The following is a 22,891-nucleotide window of genomic DNA, read 5'->3' on the forward strand; positions in this document are numbered from 1 at the left end:
GATAATAATAATTATATATATTGTTATTTATTATTATTATTTATATATTTATTTACATATATTAATATTAGTAATAGTTAATATTATTATTGATTAGTTAGTTAAACTGTGTTTACAATTAGTTGGAAACATTGACAGGGGATGGCAGCCCCAATTAGAAATATTTCAAGACAATTCATACATTAATGGACACATTGTTGAAATAAATTTTCAAAATACAGGCTTCCGTAGCTGAATGGTCAGGAGCAGGAGTGCAGTAGCACACGTTCTTTGAGTAGACCGGGGTTCAAGCCCCTGACTGCTGAATACGGTCGATCTGCCAACCTGCACTGGACCAGCATGGCAGATTATGGTACATTTCCCTCAGCATGAATTGTTGAGGAGGCTTCCATCCTGCAGTGGATTGATAATGGCTGCACTTTACCTTTTACTCCCCAGAACTACCACATACAATATGTGGATCTACAGATGTAATCCTCATTGGCACCTTGAATGGGCTAAATGTCATAAGCAACATCATGCATACATAACATTGATATTAATAAATTAGCAATTCAGGAATTAAATTTTGAAAATTATTTCTTGCTAGGTTGATATATGGCCCATCCTCTATTTAATGGCATTTTAATGAAGTTTGTTTAGCTTGACTTCTTGGTTTTTTGTATTAAATGTCTGTTAATTTTTTTCTAGCTCTTGCATGAACGGAGGAAGCTGCATTGATGGAATTAACAATTATACATGCCAGTGTGCACCAGGATATACAGGTTCCAATTGCCAGTTTCACATCAATGAATGTGATTCTCAGCCCTGTCTCAATGGAGCAACATGTATCAATCATGTTGGCTATTTTACCTGCCATTGCCCATTTGGATATACTGGACCACGGTGTGAGGTATAAGAATTAATAAGTTGAAATCGCAACCAACAATAAATGAGAAAAAAAATAATATATATATATATATATAAATATATTCACGGCATAACTTCAGGAACGAGTTCCTCATATGTAGACAATAAAAATATTTTATATCAACATAGTTCCGGAAATGCTTGGTTTCCAAGTTTTGAAGGTCTTGCTTGTCTATGACACTTAACTGTTCACATTACCTTATAGTAATTGTTCAAAATGTTCACCTTCTGCCAAATTCCTGGCATGTTTCGTATTGTCTCGCAACCTGCCACAATTGCATGTGGGTTTTCCTCAGCCCATACATGCTGATTGTGAAAGATTTGGATTCCGTCTCGTGTGAACTGTGTTTCATCTGTGAATATCACTAAGACAGAAAAGTGAGGAGTTGTACCACACTGCTGCAAGAATCACTGGCAGAACATTACTTGTGCAGGGTAATCTGTTGGTGACAAGGCCTGTACCCGTTGCAGATGGTAAGGATACAGTTGGTGTTCTCGCAACACTCTCCAAATAGTTGAACATTGAACGGCCAGTTGCATTGCTAATCTGCATGTTCTGATTCCAGGAGTGGCATGCACAACATCCAAAATCTGCTCATCTACTTCAGGAATCGTAGATCTTGGTTGTCCTCTGTCGGACCTTTACACCTCATGTTTACAACATGAGGTGTAAAGGTCCCATGTTCACAAAGGCGGCGATGGATACCTTCAAACGTTTTCCTGTCTAGACATCTTCATTCAGGGAACCTTTCGCGGTACAAACGACGAGCCTCCAAAGCATTGCCATCTGCCAAACCATACATAAAGTGCATACCCACTTGCTCCTGATTTGAGTACACGGTCAGAATGGAAAACCACTAGATTCTGTCAGTACCTTGTGATGAAGGAAATCACCTGTGGGAGATAAGACATTCCAGTTAATAACTCGGGAGCCAAGCATTTCTGGAACTATGTTGATATAAAATATTTTTATTGTCTGCATATGAGGAACTCATTCCTGAAGTTATGCCGTGTATTTTTGAGACACCCTGTGTGTGTATATATATATATACTTACTGATACGAAAATTCAATAGTGTATATAATGTTAGATATAAATAATGAATTATATCAGAACCGATTAATGCCATCTGTATGAGATTAAACAAAACAAAAAAAAACATTTGGATGGGTTATGGCGTATCACAGGCTACAATGGGTCTACACTATATCAACCTACTTATACCTCACCTTCGAGGTACATTCAACTACTACCATATATATTATTATATATACAGGGTATCTCAAAAATATATATTTTTTTACTTTTACTTTACTTTTTGCTGCATTTTGATTGGTTTTGACGGCTGGCCCTCGTTAACGATGTTGAAATCATTTGAAGTACAGCACTAAGTACTTATAATATAATATTTTTGACTTTTTGTTGCAGGTTCGAATTGTGTTATTTTATGACTGCTTTCTATGTTATCTAACCCATTGGTTGATTACACTACCTGTTTTCTCTACACATTAAAAGCATAACCTACTAGCATTTATTTATTTATAGTCGTTGGGTGCCTTCTACTCTACATAGTAGTAACCCAGGTCTATATTCCATCATATATTTCTCTTATTACCACTCCTGCACCTATTACTTATATTCTATATATATGAATGTCTTTTATTTCATTTTAGTACCTTTCTAAACTTTGTAGTGGTATAGTAATCTAATATTTGTGATATTTAATATTTGACGATATTTCAAGATGGTGGGCTGAAAAGTAATGTCTTCCTTTAAATGTTAGCAGTGGAAGGCATTACTTTTCAGCCCACCCTCTTTAAGTCTCAATAAAAATAAAGTAATTGTTGTCCAGATATTGGGAGTATATTTTCCAAAGGTGGATTGTTCAGTATACTAAAACAAATGTTTAAAATTTGATAACATTTCTATATCCATTCTGGAATCCTTATTGAATAGATAAACTTATTTAAGGTAAAACTTTTGTTGTATTTAAATCTAATTCTTTAGGAATACTGTATTTATCTTCTACCTTGTGTCCATGAAAGACACAAGATATAGGATAATTATTATTTTTTTTTATTTTAATTTTTAAAATTTTTTCATTAAATCTTCCTTGGCCTCAGTGCACATGTTCCATTTCATATTTGTCTTTATAGTGCTGCTTTAATAAAATAACAAAAATTCAAGATTCTGTGACATTATTTTCTTAGTTAATTAGGTGACTTTTTTATTGTGCCTCTTTTATAACAAAACTTGTGAACATTTGTGAATTTCTCTCTCTTGCAGACCTTTGTTGATTGGTGCAGTACTAGTCCATGCATGAATGGAGCTACATGTAAACAAATTAACAACACATATAGGTGTACTTGTAAGCCCGGTTGGACTGGATTACTCTGTGATGTATCTATGGTTTCTTGTTCAGATGCTGCAGCAGAAAAAGGTGAGTGTTAGTCTCTCTAGAATATACATTATACAAAATTTAATTTAATAATTTAATATACATAATTTTACTCTATTTTCAATTATGCATAAATAACAAAGAATATCACCTTTTCCTACAGATTATTTTAAATAGAGTGTAAATGGAACTGAAAAAACAGAAGTATGATATAAAAAATATAGAAATGTTCAAAAATTAATATTTGACAAGGAAAAAATAAATTAATTAGAGATGTTCTTATACAGCCATATTTTAAGTTTCTAATGTTGGAGTACTGTGGACATGTCACAAAACAGATTAGCCCAGCAGTATTTTTATTTTAAATAAACACTGATGGATATAAAAAAAAAAAAAATATATATATATATATATATATACACACACACACACACACACACACACACACACACACACACACACACACACACACACACACACACACACACACAGGGTGTTTGTTTCAAAAGTGATGGTCAATAATTTAAAGGTAAACTGTACAGATTACAGTATGCAAAAAAAGCCTAGTAAACATGGTTCCTTAAGTGAATCGTTTTCGAGATATTGCACATTTCTAGTTGGGATTCACCACTGTCAAGGTGTTTATGTTAGGTTATGCTCATTCTCTCCCTTTCCCCTCTCTCAATACTCTGAGATGTAGCAGGCATACTAGTACTTGTCAAAGGATAGTCAACATGGAAAGAGGTTACAGCAACAAAGAGTATGCGGACATGCACTTCATATGTGGTAAAGCCAACGGCAGTGCACTCAAGGCTGCATGTTTGTACCAAGAAGCATTTGCCCACCGAAGGCAGCCCAACAGGCGCACATTCATCAGTGTACATTGAGGCCTTAGAGAACATGGGCACTTCACGTCGCACACGGAGTACGAGAAGGTAGGCCCAGAAGCATAACACCTGATGCTGAGGAAAGGATGTTAGAAAGAACATCCTGTAACATGTAATATCTGTAAATTCTTGTGGTGTTGAAACCAAAAATTAAAAATGTATTATCTTATGTTTAATAAAACCACCCTTAGCAAAGGATTCACAGCTTTTTGCTAAACTAGTGCTCCCATAGTCAGTGGTGGATCTTAACAGAAAATGTGCATTATTTTGAAAATGGTTCATTTGCGGCCTGATGTTCACTGGGACTTTTTTGCTTATTTTAGTTTGTACTTTTCACCTTTAAATTATTGACCATCATTTTTAAAAACACACTATATATTAGGACAGGTTACTGCTATGGATAAAGGGATGGTTGAGTGGACCAAGGCAGTGGTTATTAATGGCTGCTGCTCTTTGGGGACTAATTGTATTAGTGGAATCCCTCCTGGTTCAGTGCTGGGTACTTTATTGTTTCCAATATTTATTAATGATATTGAAGGCATATTCTAATTTTTCCGATGACACAAAGGTTGGCAAATTGGTTAATGACAGGAATCAAGGAAAATCATTGCATGAAGACCTAGAGAAACTGGGCAGATGGGTTAAGAAGTGGCAACTAAGGTCTGTCATTGATAAATGCAAGGTACATATGTGTAGCAGTCATCTCAGAATAACATGCAGTGTGTGGTACCACCCAGTTGGTTAGTGGAGAATGAAAGAGACCTGGGGATAATTAGCATTAGTAAAGGCACAAACGATGCAAGAAAGCAATTTTATATAGCATCAGCCAAAAAAAATTACTCTCTCCAAATGTTTGTCTAGTTCTGCTTGGAATCTATTTAAGCTATCAAATTCTAAAACAGCAGATGGAAGTTTGTTCCAGCAATCAACCACCCACTGGCTAAAGGCAAACTTCTGCACATTTATCCTACAACTGTCTTTCCTTAATTTGAATTAATGCCCTCTCAGGCGATTATTCTGAGCAAGAGGCAGAGTCCCATCAGCATTAAGCTTGCTCAAAGCATTCAAGGCCTTATACACCTCAATCAGGTCACCTCGCAGATGCCTAGTCACAAGACACTGTAATTTGCAAAACTTAAGCCTTTCTTCGTAAGAGCAACCCTTTGTTCCATTCACTAATTTTGTTGCCCTTTACTGCACTTGCTCCAGCAGCTCTACATCCTTCCTAAAATGAAGCCTTCGAACCTCAAGGTGTGGCCTGACCATTGCCTTATACAAGGGGATAATCACCTCCTTATCCCTGTAGAAAAATTTCTGTATATCATTGATATGAGACAAGACACCACTCTTGCAGACCGACTGCACTGCTCAGAAAACTTCATATCCGTCTGCACAATTACCCCCAGGTCCTTTTCATTACTTACCACTGTCAGTGTAGTACCACACAGTTGATACATTACTCTGGGATTAGGTGCCTCTGTAGCCAGGTGGGCAGGAGCAGCAATGTGTAGCACATGCTTCTTGATTAGACCGGGGTTCGACCTTGTGACCACGAAATACGGAAGATGCAGAAAGGCCAGGGAATGACCACCGCATATCCCCGGAGCAATATGGCCTTAGTTGCTAATGCTCCTAAAAACCAAATTACAGACAACTATGGGGTTACTGCTTCCCATATGCAGTACTTTAAATTTGGCAATGTTAAATTTCAGTTGCCACCTCTCAGCCCATCTGCTCAACTTTTCTAGATCCTGTTGCAGCAGTGTACCGTCATTAGTGTCATTAACAACCCTGCCGATCTTCGTATCATCTGCAAACTTGGACATTAAGCCTGATATGCCATCATCAATATCATTAATAAATACAGAAAACAACAACGGACCCAACACCAAACCCTGGGGGACTTCACTAATAACATTAGTTCACAAAGAGCAGTGTCCATTGATTACCACTCTGTCTTCTCCCACTCAACCATCTATTTATCCATAGCAGCAATTTGTCTCCAATACCACACTGCTCCAATTTGTGCAGCAGTCTTCCATGTGCAACAGTATCAAAAGCCTTTCTAAGATCCAAATATATGATATCAAAATTATTCTTTGCATCCAGTTCCTTTGTGACCACATCATAGTATCCAATCAAATTGATCAGACAAGATCCCTTAACAAACCCATGTTTTGCCCAACGATTAATTGAAGTCTTGGCTAGATGATCCTGCAATGCTTCTTTAACCAGTGCCTCCATTAATTTCCCTGGAACAGAAGTTAAACTAACAGTTGTGTAATTACTTGTGTCTCTCTTTGATCCTCATTTGTGAATTGGGGTCACATTTCCACATCTCCAGTCCATGGGTAACTCCTATGAGTCCAAGGAAGCGCTCATAATTATGGATATGGGTTTGCTTACTTCCTGTGCTGCCTCCTTTAATATAACTGGATAGATCCCATCACAAGTGCTTTTCTTTTATTTATTTTCAACAATTTCTCCTCCACTTTGCTCTCAGTTATTACAAAATCATCTAGCTCACTGCCAGAGTTTAATTGACCTCTGACATTGAATCTGAATAATTCCTCATGGTGTGAATGTAGATGCAAAATACTAATTTAGTTTGTTAGCTACCTGAGCAGGATCATCAACAGTTGACCCATCGATATCAAGTGTACCAATCTGATTCATCCCCTTCCTTCTAGAGTTTACATAAATAAAAAACTCTTTGCTGTTTTTCTTTGCATTCTTTGCCAAAGATTTCTTGTAATCTGCCTTTGCCTGCCTAATCTCCTTTGTGACTTGGTTACAGACCAGCTTATATCTGTCATAGGCTTTCGTGTCACCTGTTAATTTATATGTATCCCATGCATTTTTCTTCTCTGCCACATGTCTCATTAGTTAATCTGACATCAATTTAAGCCTAAACCTTGAACAATATTTCTTAGTTGGAAGCTACTACTAAAAGCCTAGTAGCTTCCAAGATTAATTCTTTGAATGTTTCTCATTTTGAAATTTCTGTTGGTAACATATCAGTTGGTCCCACCGTATAGAATTTAAATACCATCTCAGACCATCGTAGTCACCTTTACGAAAGCAAAAACCTTTCCCTTTACCCCTGATGGTAGTTACCTCTTTGAGTAAATCCCATTTCAGCGCACTGTGATCATTGCCACCTAGTGATTCCTTCATCTGAAGATTCTTAATCCATGAAGAATCACTACTGATAATCAGATCAAGAATATTACTCCCTCTGGTTGCCTCCCAAACATGCTGCTGTAGAAAACAATCATCCAATAAATCTACAAAAGCCTTGCTAGTGTGCGAGTGACCAACCCACAAATTCTAGTCAATATCTGGGAAATTAAAATCCCCCATTATAAGATACTCTGATTTACTGGCCCACTCTATTTCTCTGTACATTAGTTTTTATACTCATCAGAGTCATTAGGTCTATAACACACTCCTACTCTCAATTTTGCTTTTCCAGTGCTTATGTCACACCAAACTGACTCGACACTGCACTGTCCAGCCATGTTGACTGACTGTACTTCCTTGGATTTTATGTGTTTCTTAACTAATAGTATAACCTCTCCTCCCATCCTATCCTGTCTATCCTTCCTGTACACATTGTACTCCCCAAATTCCATTTCTGCATTCCTTATATCTGTGTGACACCACGTATCTGATATCCCAACGATATCTGCCTTTGATGTTTTGATCAGCACCTCAAATTCACCAATTTTATTTACCAAACTACTAGCATTGGTGTACACGCAAGTATACATGCACCTGTTCCCACTCTTAGCCGCCCTAACACAGCACATGTATTTAATTTTTCTGCAATGACTCCCAGTAGTCTCTGGAATTCCCTTCACTTTGTTTTTCAGGCTGCTGCTCATTTCAATAGACTCCCAGCAGTCTCTGGAATCCCCTGCACCTTGTTTTCCAGGCTGCTGCTCATTTCAATTGTCATCTCATGGAGTTTCATTAATAGTATGCAGGAATTTTTCCAGCAGGGACAAGGAGATGATTATCCTGTTGTATATGGCAATGGTTAAGCAGCATCTTGAGTACTGCTTACCATTCTGGAATCCTCATTTTACAAAGATTGTAAATTTCCAGCAAAGAAGTGTAACATTTCTCCTTCCAAGAAAGACTTCCGTTCTGCAAATTGCAGCATCTGGAAAGTAAGCTGCTCTAAGGAGACCTAATTGAATTGTTTAAGGATTTAAATGGATTGAGCAAACTAAATGCTGATGGCATCCTATAATATGCAAATTAGTATGTAGATATTGTGCTGTGGAAGTGGGCAGTTAGAATAAAGAAAAAACTGGAAGGAAAATAAAAAATAAGCAGGAATGTAATATAGCATTATCAGCTGTTGTGTTCAGTATTTGAACAACTAATTTATACTTTTCTGGTAGGGAAAAAAGAATTGTGGTATGACATGTTTATTGTGAAAGATGTTTAATTTTTTAATTATTAATTTTTATTTTTATTTTATTTTACTTAGTTATAACTGCCATCTTAAAAAGAAGAAAAGGGAGCATTATATTTGTGTTGACTATTAAAATATTCCGTTATTTAATTGTAAGGGATAAAAAAATTTAAAAGAAAACACAGTACAGTAGAGCGTAAAAAATCCAAATGTCAATAATTCGAAACGTCAACAATCCAAACAAGTCAGCATTTATTTATTTTTTTATGCTAGTGCCATAAAATAATTGCAGTAAGCACTGGTTATTGTTATCACGTTTGCCAATTGAATTTTGATTCTATTAAGCAGCAAATCTAATAAGTGAAAATAGGAGGAATATTATCCAAAGGCTATAAAAATGAAGATATAAAGCACAAATTTACACTTTTATAACCTTACCAATTGACAAAATTAAATGTGTGAAAATTGACAAACAAACTGAATGCAGAATCAATAAACTGAATGCTGTCCAACTCAACTACCCTTGCTGAAAAGAGTGAGATCTGGCAGCAAAGAAATGAAGTTTGAAAATGGTGCAGCAAAAAATAAGTAATTATTTTCTTTAAAGGCCTATACATGTGTCATTGAGGCTGAAAGTTCCATTTTTTTTTTTTTTTTTTTTGTTACCTATGAATAAAAATACATAAGTACAACTGAGTGTTTTTATTTCTAAACTTACTAAACCTTTTTTGTCTCCAGAACAGTATTTTTGAAAAGTTCGGAAGTCCGAACTACCCCAGTCCCAATCAGTTTAAATTAACGATGCTGTACTGTATCTCTGTTAAAAAATGAATTTTCACCAGAGCATAGTTAACAGCTGTTGTCAACAAACTTTTTCATAGCCCAGCAAGGACTCTGTAAGAGAGAAATCTTTTGTTGGTCTCTGAGAAACTTTTTTTTTTACCTTTCATAAATTAATTATTTTTTTTTATATTCCTGTATATTCAAAACTGAATTATTTCCCTCTCAGGTATTGAATTAGCTGATCTCTGCAAGAGCGGTGGAACATGTGAAAATATTGGCAATAGTCATCGCTGCATTTGTCAAGAAGGGTATGAAGGTAGTTATTGCCAACATGAAATCAATGAATGTTCTTCTCAGCCATGTCAGAATGGAGCAACTTGTAATGATCTTATTGGGGATTATGTCTGTGACTGCCTTCCAGGATTTCAAGGTAAGTTTTTAATTTAGTGTAATGATATATGTGCTAGAATTGCATATTCTTGTGATAAATATTTTTTATATTTATACAGTCTCTTCAAGAAAATTATATTTATAGATGTTTGGTCAACATTTTATTAATCTATTTAATTTTTAATCATCATTAAACTTTTTTAAATTGCATTGCTTGCTTGTATTTATTGATGACTTTTTAAGAGAGTGAAAATTTACTATATAACCTCATAAAAAATGAAATTACATAAAAAACAAACATTACAGTCCTTCCCTGAAGAGAGAAATTAACACAAAGAATTTAACAAATTCTCAGATTATTACTCCCCCCCCCCAGGTTAGAGATTCCATTTACCAATTTCAGTGCCAGTTTAGCAACAAAATTAAGCTGGCCAGTTCTACTGATGACCAGACTAGATGAAAATGCCAGGGAGGATACCAAACTGGAAAACACAGTGTGTCATTCTTTATCTTTCTGAAAGTAATTTCTTTAACATTGATAACCCAAAAATCATTATTATTGAATATGAATTAATCTAAAATAACCCTAACAAATGTAAACAGGATTGTAGCAAAGTTTCTGTTCCCCATCCCCTGTGTTTGTCGCCTCTGTTTGTCAACACAGAAAACATAGTGAGCCCTAAATAATAGCAGCAGTTCCCCACCCTACAGGAAACCATTCAGTCAACTCAACCCTCCCAGCAGACCTTTCTGTGATGGTCAGTTTAGCATCAGTTCTTTGCTGCTTGCTTCTTGCTCTGTGCTTCTACTGAACATTATACATTTAGTTAGGGATTTTGTATTTTTATAAATATTATTCCATACTGATTTTTAAAAATAAAATCCCTAGGGAGGACTTACAACATTAATTTTATAGATTTCAAAAAAAAAAAAAAGAAAAATCTAGATTCATGAAGTTATGCAGAGCGATGTACAGGTAGTTCTTGACTTTACAAGTTAATTCGTTCCTAGCGCGCACTCATAAAGCGGGAATTTATTTCCCATAGACATAAGGTTTAAAATAGGAGTTACGTTCTCAACAATGCAATTGGTTAGCTAATTAGTTTATGTTTAAACAATGATTGATTTATTGAAAGAAATGAAAGCGTAGCCTGTAAAATCAAGCAAATTATAATAATAGAGAAATTATTTACGACTTACAAATGTTAAAGAATGTTTATCCTTCATCATCATCGACTAAATGCACACTCGTTGATCACTATTATTGGCTCAGCACTCGTTGGTTTGTTGCACAAGGAGTAGTCTTCAGAAATGTTTCAAGAGGTGTTTGTTTCCAAGATAATCTTCTCTTTTAATTATAAATTTCACGATTGCATGCGTAAGCATTTTTTAATGGCACACAAATTGCAACTATCATGATTTGTGTGGAGTAACAAGTTTACAAAGCTTAAAAAAAAAGGAATGAAGAGAAGATTTTGAAAATTTATTTATGTTTTTTATACGATTGAAGATTTCAGTGAAGGGGATTCACATTTCACCATAATAACATAAAAATCACACAATTCCACCTATCGGTATTTTCGCAAATGCAAGAAGATAAGAGTTTACTACCCATTTATAATTGCTTGCAGTAACAGAAAAGCCCAATAAACTGTAAAGTGCAAATTGTTTTTATTGTTTTATAGTCGTGACCTCCAGAAATGTGCTTTAGAAAAATATCACAAAGGTGTTTAAAATTGATTCTTATAACGATGAAAGGTGTAGTGCATTTTAATGATTTGAATTGGTAACTAATACAATTTACAAACCATGCCCATGACCTTTTTATATGGCATTAAGGTCACGCTCGTGACCTTAAAAATGACATTTTAGAGAGATAAATAGCTTAGTTATATATCGAAAATTTCAACTTCCAAGATCTTGAAATGAATTTCCAAAAAACAGTGTGTTATTGGGTTCACATTACGATATTTTAACAATACGATGGTGTCTCTGGAAATGATTAATATCGTAAAGCGGGGTACACTGTATTGTATAGCTACGCACATGGTTTGGAATGCGGTATTTATGAATGTTTAACATTCATTTTTTGCAATTAATGTTCATATTTTTGATTTTGTTGATACTTGAGGGGGAAAACTCGTAAATCCGGGAACTCGTAAAGCGAGAACTGCCTGTATTATATTCACTCTCTTAATTATGATAACTTGTATTTATTTAAAATATAAAAACGTTTTGAGTATTTTGTTGCTGGATAATTTATTTTGTGTTCTTTATATTCATTTTAGATCATATTAATTTTAATAACATAATTAATTTAATAGGTCTCTACTGTGAGTTCAACATCAATGATTGTGATCCAAACCCTTGCCGCAATGGTGGAACATGCCATGACTTGGTCAATAAGTTTGTTTGTTCATGTCCACATGGAACCCTCGGTATTCTCTGTGAAATTGATGTTAATGAGTGTTTTGAAGGTGCATGTCATCATGGAGGAACATGTGTTGACAAAGTTGGAGGATATGAATGTCAATGTCCGCCTGGTTATGTTGGCCCCAGGTAAGGAAGAATTTGAATAGTTTTTCAGTACCAGTTTATTTTTGTGATGCTATGAATTGTTATAATTACACTTGTCAATTATAGTTTTGTTGATATTTCTTTAACCCTTTAGTGCATAAGCATGTATATTTAACACAAGAGGCTATTTTATTAGGTGCACCTACTTAATAATGAATAGTGACCCTCTCCAGCCCTCAGAACAGCCTGTGTTTGGCTCTCCAGTGAGATGTTGGAGTTGAGGTGGGATGCTGGTCCATATTGACTCAGTTGCTTGCCACAGTTGTTAAAGATGGTTGCAGATCTGCCACTGTTATCCTATTTGAAAAACCACCCATTTGCAAATGGATGCACTTCAGCCATAAAATAATATGTCTGGTTGGAAATCAAGGGATCCTACCTGCACCATAAAAACACATACCACACCAGTACACCTCCACCACCAGCCGCCTGCATTGTTGGCACCTGACAGGAAGGGTCCATGAACTCATTGTTTTTGCCGTATTCTGGTTCTGTCATCAGCCTGAAACAGCAGGAGCCGGAATTCATCAGACCAAGCAAGATTTTTATAGCCTTCCTATCCTTTGTTGGTGTTCTTGCACTACCATAACTGTACACTCTTGTTTTGTGCTGCTGGGAGTGTAACCAGGTTTGGCCATTGACTGCAGTACTAGATCCATGAGATATTAGAAAGCACAAATTACCAAGATATGGTGATTTGTGCTTTCCAAAATACCTCTTTGTCTACCACTGTTGTACTGTTATTGGACTAATCTCAGCACATCCATGACAGTTGTACATGAAACCCCAGCAGGGTTTCAGTTTCTGATTTACTCAAAAACATATGATGATACAAACATGTAATGCTGTTACTGAACAAATGCTCCATTTCCTGAAAAGTGTAGATAGACTTCATTAAATGGCAGCTGAGAAATTAATTTTGAAATATTAAAATAAACAGTGAATATTGGTTTGGTCACTAGGGCAGTAATTAATTTTGAAATATTAAAATAAGCAGCGGATATTGGTGTGGTCACTAGGGCAGTAAGGCATATGTAAGTCCCAAATGGAGATCTGTATGGCCATCATACATTTATGGATTTGTGATCAACTTTATTTGAAATTTTTTTTGGCAGTAGGTTTATTTGGGTTTTAGTAATAGTATTTGCCGTGTAGTGCAAGGAAGCCACAGGCTTTATTCTTGCTTGCTGCACAAGTGTCAAAAAAGGCCAGGCTATGCTATTTTGTTGGGCATGGCTGATGATTTCTTTGTTAATACAGTAGTACCTTGGATTACGAGTAACTTGGTCTGCGAGTGTTTTGCAAGACGAGCAAAAATTTTTAATAAATTTTAACTTGATAAACGAGTGAGGTCTTGCAATACGAGTACAGTCAGTCCTCGTATAACATGTGTTTACACTACACGAATTCGATCATACACTATTTATAAATACGGGAACGATATCTTATATAACACAAACCGAATTCGCTTATGCACGATACACCTTTGTGTTTTCAAGAAATGGCAGTCAAACGCAGAATCACCCCAACCGAACGCAACACGATAGGAATGAAGAGAAGATTCTGAAAATGTATTTATGTTTTTTATATCAGTGAAGGGGAAACACATTTCACCCTAATAAAGTAAAAACCAACACAATTCCAGCTATCAGTATAATCGCAAATGCAATTAGATCAAGTTTACTACCAGTTTATAACAGATTCCACTAGCAGAAACGCAACTGGAAATTGTTTTTATTGTTTTATGGTAGTAATCCCTAGAAATGTGCTTTAGTAAAATGTGAGGTGTTAATAGTGTATCTCTGCCTTTACGGTGTTGTTTATTCAGTTGCTACATGCGCGCAGCTTTGTTTATGTGTATCAAGCGTGCCTCCTCGTTTTGTAATAGTGTGAGCGATGAATCTGTTTAACGACAATGCAATGTCATATTTCCATGAAACCCTCAAAAGGAGGCAAAAGCAAGTGTCATTGGATAGGTTCCTTGTTAAAGTCAAACAAAAAGAAAAAGCCAACAGATAGCAGTGATTCCGTTAGTGACAGTGAAAGTCGTCCTACCCAATAATTAATAAATTCAATTGCTTTATGTATATTAAATTTAAATATTAAAAATATAAAAAAGTATGTATGTATTTTGTATTAATCATTTTTACAGTATATGAATATTTTTGAGTTTTGGAACAAATCATCTGGGTTTCCATTATTTCTTACGGGGAAATTCACTTTGATATACGAGTGCTTTGGATTACGAGCACATTTCCGGAACGAATTATGCTCGCAAACCAAGGTGCCACTGTATAGAGTTTCAGGATGCAGATGTGTCATTCTGTCCTAAGGTTTGGATGTTAACCATTGTAATGGACTCTGCATTCTGGTTGATATGGAATGCAATATACCAAGTTGAGAAGTTGCACTTTTATTTTGAGGTACTACTTAAAAATGATTTCAGTTTGACCCTTAATCATTCATGGGTGTAATTATGAAATTGTGTATTCTTGTTGAAAAAAGATGATGGAATAGCTCCGGCTGTTCTGATTGCTCCTTCACCCATATAACCATAAAATGACTTTAATTGTGATCTCTCTCTCTCTCTCTCTCTCTCTCTCTCTCTCTCTCTCTCTCTCTCTCATATTGTAATCAAATGATTTAAAAAAAAATTAGTATTAGTAGTGGCAAATAATGTTAGCATGCTAATATAGCATCAGCCAAAAAAAAAAAAAGAAAAGAAAAGAAAAAAACTTCCCACTTCACCTATCCATCCCCTCCAACAGTTTATTTAGTTCTTCCTTGAATTTATTCAAGCATCCACTTCCACAACATTAGATGGGAGTTTGTTTCAGCCACCCACTGGCTAAAAGCAAACTTACACACATCTATTCTCCAACCATCCTTCCTGTTGACTATTGACAGTTTCTATTTTATATAAGAAATTCTTACTTATTCAACTTTTATTATTTATTAAATGATGTATATGTATTCTCGTTTTTCTTTTTAGATGTGAAGGTGATGTGAATGAATGTTTATCTGATCCTTGTTCCAGTCCTGGTACTCAAGATTGTGTTCAGCTTGTCAATAATTACCGTTGTGATTGTAAATTGGGCTATATGGGTCGTCACTGTGAGACAAAAGTGAATTTTTGTGCATCTAATCCTTGTTTGAATGGTGCAGCCTGTACAAGCACTGCACATGGCCACACATGTGTCTGTACAGAGGTGAGTATTCATCTGATTCCTTGTGAAATCATATTCCTGCATTTAACTAAAAAAGTTGCCACTTTGAAGTAATACTGATATAAAAATACTTAATGAAATGTTAATGTTTTGTTTTATTGTGCAGGCATTTTGGGGAGACAACTGTGGTTTTACCAATACTACTTGTGCAAGTAATCCTTGTAAAAATGACGGTCAGTGTCGTCCAAATGCACGTGGCTACGTGTGTGTTTGTCCAAGAGGAGCAGGCGGAAAGCACTGTGAAAAGGATACTATTGATGAGTGTAAATCTCAGCCCTGTCTTAATGGTGGAACATGCTATGACAGAATAGGTAAATATTGCTAACTTCTAATATTAGTATCTATTTTTCATTCTGTTTCTTTGAAAACCATTCTATTTCATTGAAGAAGGAAAAACATAAGGTTTCTTGATGAACTCTTCTTAGGGAAGTTGTAGGCATTGTTTTTGAATATCATTGGTAGATAGACCTTTAAAATATTTTATGATAAAATTCCAGTAATATAAAAGTTTTTAAGCAAAGCGACCATTAAAGAATGACATAAATTTAATTATTTTATATATATATATGTATCAATTATTAATTTTGAAAGTATTTTTTACCCCCATCTAGGAAAATATGAATGTGAATGTTCTCCTCACTGGAATGGTGCACGTTGTGAGTCATTTGATCCCCACTTTGAAGGTGGAATTGGTATGGTGATACAATCTGGATCAGTGCCTGATAATTCGCTGGAGGAAGAAAAGATGTGCAAGATTAATAGATGTGATCAGAAAGGAGGTAATAGAGTTTGTGATGAAGACTGCAATAGCCTTGCTTGTAATTTTGATGGTGGAGACTGTTCGCTAGGTAAGTAAAAAAATTGCATCCTTTGCTCATGTACTCTAGGTCAGTAATGAAATTTAAACAGTATTTGCTGCCTGAATTTAATTTGATTTAAATAGTATTTACTTCATGACAGTATATGTGTATCCTCATTTCTCACTCATTCAGAGAGGCTTGTTCCTATCCTGTCAGAGACTGAAGGAAATCTTAACAACTTTAGAATTTACATACTTTTAATTTTAGTAACATTATTGTTACCTAATAACTTTGAAGTCTTTGGGGAAGGAGTTGGCAGCTGTGCTGAAGAATACATTACATCTGTCAATTCAATACCCGATGAAGATATTAAACAATTTTAATCTAAAATCAAGATGCCTAGATAAGTTATATATGTATGAAAGGAATGCTACCACAAGATTAGATTAAGGCAGTAATATCAATTTTTAAGAAGGAAAAATAGAAGGTTGCTTGATGAATTCTTCTTAGGGAAATTGTAGGCATTGTTTTTGAATATCATCATCATTATAGACTGAATTATTACAACAAAAACAGGCAAAAATCAACAGAGAAATAAAAGAGGCTTTCTATATTAATAAATACAAATAGAAAATTATAAACAGGGATGTACTTTTAACTGAGATAACATATCGTCCAAGTTCTGTACAATTTTAATTTATTGGGCTTTTTGGTAAAATGATTTTGTATGCAATAAAATATATCAGTGGTCGGTAGCTAAGGCAGTATGCTGTGGCAGCACTCTCACACTTTGTTTTGTGAATCACCTTCTCATGCAATAACTATATGCCATCAGTATATCTACACACACACACACACACACACACACACACACACACACACACACACACACACACACACACACACACACACACACACACACTAGTTTAAGATAAGAGAGTATTCTACATGGAAGCTAATATTCACTTAAAAATTACTGATTCAGAGAGGAGAGAAGAAAACTGATATTTATATGATTTTGAAAGTGCTTTTTACAGTCTGTGTAGATGAAAAAGATACCATAAAGATAGCACCTTATGGAAGGTGCTATCTTTATGCCTAGGATTTATATATTCTTTATGCATGGTTGTTAAAACTGTCAACACCAAGTTGACAGTTTTGTCTGTAATTGCATAAGGTTCCAACAAAATATGAGTCAGGGTCTCTCTATAACCATAATTTTTTTTTGTTTGCCTATCTAGGAAAAAAAATTGCAAATAATGGCATTTCTTATACAGGGAATTTAAAAATTGCACAGGACAAATGTAGGAGCATAAAACTGCAGCCATTATCAACCCACTGCAGGATGGAAGACTCCTCAACAATTCATGTTGAGGGAATAGATCATAATTTGCTATGCTGATCCAGTGTTGGTTGGAAGATTGGCCATATTTAGCAGTCAGGGGCTTAAACCCCAGTCTACTCAAAGAGCATGTGCTACTGCATTCCTTCTCCTGACCACTCAGCTACAGAAGCCTTTAATCTACAGTAAAAAATAAGAAAAGAAGTTCCTATAAACATGTCTCAAAAGTGTTTATTTCCAAGATGTTAAAAGATTAATCATAAATTATAAAACTGTAAAAATGATAAAACATTTTTACTTCATATTTAGATGGATGGGACCAACACTGACATGATAGGATTGTCCTACTACAGGAATCATACCTGTTACTCAGTTGTGAGTAACTAGTGTAGCAGAGTACATACTAGCAATGTCAGTATGTCTGTTATTTGAGTTTCAGGTTCCCCAACTGCTTCATTTACAGAATGGCATTATTAAACCGATCTTATGGAAGGTGCTATAAATCTGTGTACTTTTGCTAAGTTAACCAATATGATTTTAATTTATGGCAAAGTTCATAAGAATTGCATAGCTGCTCTTCACAGATACACCAAAACATTTCCATCTTAACAAGTCCAAATCATAAAACATTTTCTTCTATAAAGAGACAACTTAGGGAAAATAGGCACATTGAAACCATTAAGAGTAAATGCTGGTAGAGGAAGATTTTGATAAACTGCAAATGTTGAAGAGCAGATATTTCCTGCTATTGAAATATCTCCTATCACAGTACCAGAAGTTTGTTAGGTCGCATAAATGTTTCATTTGCAAGAGCATGGAGGACATTACATGAATAGCAGTTGTATCCATTTCACAGTATGCCTGTACAAGAATTGCTTGTTGCCACAAGATATGAATGAATGAATGCAGAAACTTCATCAGTGGCTCATTTGGCAACGTACACGCGATACTCAGTTTTTCAGCCATGTTCTGGTTACAAGTGAATCATGTTTTACACAAAATGGGACTCTCAACCTAAAAAAAAGTCTGAGCTAAGAAATCATCAGCAGAGACTGTTTAACCACCTCTTGTATTTATATACAGGCTGGCCGCGATTAATTCGTCCTGTGAGCGCAAAACGGAAACGTGTTAATCAAATATAATAATCAATAGGAAAAATTATAATTGGTCCTTGATGTTCTGGAATGTCTATAAAGAATTTTAAAAATACCTTTTAAATAACTTTTTAACTGTATACAATGTAAAATATAATGAAAATAATTATGGAATTAAATGTTTATTGCATAAAACAGCAGTTCCCAAACTGTGCGCCGCGGAATATTTTAAATTTTCGATGGAAGCACAGCAATTCTCAACATCTGTCGGACACCGCGTAAACTACTAGCTTGAGGTAGTTCACAGTTTCAACATTTCTTATTAAGTTGTTTGGACCTAACTACTAAATGGAACTGGAACCGTTAGGTATTTCTTTTGGTCTAGGTGCGCCATGAAAAAATTACTGAGACACTAAGGGCACTGTGAACCGAGAAAGTTTGGGAACCTCTGACATAAAATACACAATGAAGAAATGACTGTGAAGAAATATTTGAACAGTGTTGACTTTCTCTTTTCATCAATCACTTTCCGAAAGATGACAATCTTCTCTGGGTCCTGGCGAAATAAATATCGCAGAGAACCTCACACCTTCTGTTTTAGGTTCTCTGCGATACGAAAGATTTCATCTAGTTCTTTTACTGTTATCTCCTTCGTGGTAACATTTTCATCTGGCTCATTTAAAAATTAGAATTTTTAAATGCAAGTCTGCATTGACTTTATTAGCGGATGGAACACACTGAGGCGGGCAGCAGGCAAACATTTGTTTAATACCTGTCTGACGCGTGGTAAGCTTAATGCGCGATTCAAATCTTTTTCAACTATCGCATAAAAAAAAAGATCACATTAACTGGAAATTTGCATCATGTAAAGTGAAAAGTGGTATAATTTTTTTAAATATTGGTAACTGAAACACGCATTAATCGAACTCGTGTTATGCGAGGCCTGGCTGTATGGACTATCCAGATGCATACGTGAATTCTGATATTTTATAGATTTTTGTATCATATTATTTTTGGATGCCACTAGAAATCAAGTATCCAGAACTGGTAACTTTTTTTGCTGAAATAAGAAATAAAATTGGATTTGTGCTGTTGCTCACTACTGGTGAAATGAATATAAAAATTTTGGAAACATTATTATTTTATTTCAAAATAAAATCAAGTTATTTATTTTATTTTGTGTATAGGGATGGTCCAAAAAAAAAAAAAAAAAAAAAAAACAATAAAAGTTGAACTTAAAACACTTGTAAAGGTTGTGCAGTTTCACTTACCCTTTTTTTTTTTTTTTTTTGAAGCATGCTGTATAAAATTTATGATTTTTTTTATTTCAAATTAACAAATATAATAATTTCTGGCAAAATGTTTATTTTTATTGATGAAGAATATGAAATTTTTAACTTTTAGAATTCAAGTTTAATTTGAATGATTTTTAACATACAGAAGCACACTTTAAATTTACATTAATGTAATTCTTTTATAATTTACAGGTATTAATCCTTGGGTGAACTGCACTGCTGCAATCAACTGTTGGGATGTTTTTCGTGATACTAAATGCAATGAAGAGTGTAATAACATAGATTGCCTACTTGATGGATTTGATTGTCAACAGACAGTGATGCCCTGCAAGTAAGTAATTTTATAAAATCTCCATTAGTCCCCAACTTACATAAGCCTGAGTTACGTAATTTCGGACTTACATAATTTTTTTTTTTTTTTGGTAAAATTGTAAAGATACTTTCGGTATAATTTTTAAGAGTGAAGTCGAATGATGGAACAATAAGTATAAGTTTTTATTTTTGCTCCCATACAAACTATGTTGGATAATAATCTGCAGCATAATTAGAATCTAGTCAAATAATTAGAGTTAACATTTAATTTTCTGCTTTAAAAATTCTAAAGAAATATTCAACAACGTGTTTGAGACAGGTGAACTACGTCGATGCACTTCAGAGAGACTCCACGACGTTTAAGCCATGCGGACTGTGTCCCATCGGCTATTTCTTCGGAGAATTACACTCTAGCCCTTGGTTTCTACATCCTTTCCTTTCTTTCCTTTCTGGATTGTAGAGTCAGTCCAGTTTTATTAGAGAGCAAAGTGGGAGCTTTTGTTTGCATTTTGTATGTAATATTTGTTACATGTTGGGTTATTGTGGTGAAGATGAAATTCGCATTATCCAATAATTTTCAACAACTTCACATCAAACTATCATCATGTAGTTCGTGCTTCATTCGCATGTTGTAAGGTGTGACAGCATCCCTTGTAACTTAACCCTGTGAAGTTCTTTACTGAAAATTTCATTTGACTGTTATCATGGTGCTGCCTAAGAGAATAAGTGAAAGTGATACTACTTCACAGCTGCCCCCAAATAAAGTGTTTTTTTTTTTTTTTTTTTTTATGGTATATAACATATTTTCCCTTCATTCTTCTGGGGATATTATGTTGTAGCTGAGTGGACCAGGTCCCAAGCCCTCAACTGCTAAATATGATTAACATTTGTATTGATTGATTTATTGTAAACTCTGCTGAACTGGTGGTTTGTGCTGGAGTATAAACAAGAACTTTCAATTTATAAAAAAATTGCAAAAATAAATAAAAATAAAAATGGCGTTGTGATTAGTGATCAGCGCATATCAGACCAGCGCAAAATGAGGGCTACCTAAATATATATATATATATATATATATATAGAGAGAGAGAGAGAGAGAGAGAGAGAGAGAGAGAGAGAGAGAGAGAGAGAGAGAGAGAGAGAGAGAGAGAGAGAGAGAGAGAGAATCTGTGTGGTGTGAGTTAGTTGGAAGAGATATAATAAGAGTGGGAGTAATCTACAGACCAGAAGGTTGTCATCATACTCTTCATAGATCAGAAGGTTGTCATCATACTCTTCATAGATCAGAAGGTTGTGAAGAGTATGATGAGAGTCTCTACATGTAGATGGAATGGGTAAGCACGTACAAATGTCTTATTATTGGTAACTTCAAACTGTCTCAGATTGATTGGAATAAGTGAGAGGGAAACTGCATGGAGAAAATTTTTTTTTTTTAAAATAAATTAAATGATTATTATTTGTTCCAGCACGTTATAGAAAACACTAGGGATGAGAATATTCTTAACCTCATCGCAGAGCCATGCCAAGGGTGAGGCGAACGAGGCTCTTCCCTCACGTGAAAAGCTGAAAGGGGTGTCAAAAGAAAGATTAAATAATTGCCAATGTTGCCATCATTAACAGTAGGGTGCAATTTTCCATTCTTGCCTCGGGTACTAAAATAGTCCGGCATGGCCTGTCTCATTGTTACTCACAAATCGGATCACAGGGCTTAAAGTACAGGAACCATTGTCAAGTAGTGATCAAACAATTGTCAGTTGGAAGACGAAAAAAGATGTTGCAGTAGTTAAAGGTAAAGGCATGGGTTTTAATATCAGAAGAGGGGACTTTGATAGCTTTAGGTACTACTAGGTGGATTGGGTGGATTGCAGGGTGAGGGCGAATACATTTGAATTTTGGAATACTTTTAAAGCAAAAATAGCAGAAGCCACGAACACATACATGCCATTAAGAAAATATTGCAGGAGGAGGATGCCAAAATGGATGAATGATGAAAAGAGCAACGAAAAGTACTGAAGCCTAGAACAGGTACATGTTGATCTGTAATAGTACCATATATATGATTAGAGAGGCCAGGGCTGAATACAAGAAAGCACAGGTTTGTAAGGCTCTGAGAGGAGCTAGTAAAATGAATGAGGGTGGAATTTTTACTGTTATAAAGAATCCAGAACTGGGGGCCATAAATTCAAATTACAGTGAAAGAGGTTTAGACTAGATTGTAGGAAGTTTTCTTTTAACCAGTGAGTCATTGATTGCTGGAACAAGTTGCCTTCACAGATAGTTGAGGTTGACCATTTGGATGAATTCAAAGGTCAACTAGATAGTTACTTATGTGAGGTGGGAAGCACATAATTTGTATTTTCTTATTTACTTGCTTTCTTTCTCTCCCCCCCCCCCATCCACCAGTGCAGCAAATGCTTGTGGTGCTTCCTTGCACTATATGGCAATTACTAT

The 22,891-nt window shown here is 35.2% G+C and overlaps 1 protein-coding gene across 2 annotated transcripts in view; it reads left to right on the plus strand.

Annotated features, from left to right (window-relative positions):
- Positions 1 to 22,891, plus strand: part of LOC150087734 (uncharacterized) — a 176,587-nt gene that overhangs the window by 133,238 nt on the left and 20,458 nt on the right. For both annotated transcript variants that reach the window (XM_090369185.1, XM_090369186.1), the window contains 8 exons: positions 691 to 892; positions 3,196 to 3,349; positions 9,630 to 9,833; positions 12,118 to 12,352; positions 15,363 to 15,579; positions 15,704 to 15,908; positions 16,209 to 16,445; positions 20,321 to 20,459. In XM_090369185.1, coding sequence (XP_090225311.1) covers positions 691 to 892; positions 3,196 to 3,349; positions 9,630 to 9,833; positions 12,118 to 12,352; positions 15,363 to 15,579; positions 15,704 to 15,908; positions 16,209 to 16,445; positions 20,321 to 20,459 — 1,593 coding nt within the window. The remainder of the gene's footprint in view (positions 1 to 690; positions 893 to 3,195; positions 3,350 to 9,629; positions 9,834 to 12,117; positions 12,353 to 15,362; positions 15,580 to 15,703; positions 15,909 to 16,208; positions 16,446 to 20,320; positions 20,460 to 22,891) is intronic.

Source organism: Mastigoproctus giganteus, chromosome 3 (assembly GCF_048544385.1).
Source record: "Mastigoproctus giganteus isolate SK-2022 chromosome 3, ASM4854438v1, whole genome shotgun sequence".
NCBI classification, from domain to species: domain Eukaryota; kingdom Metazoa; phylum Arthropoda; class Arachnida; order Uropygi; family Thelyphonidae; genus Mastigoproctus; species Mastigoproctus giganteus.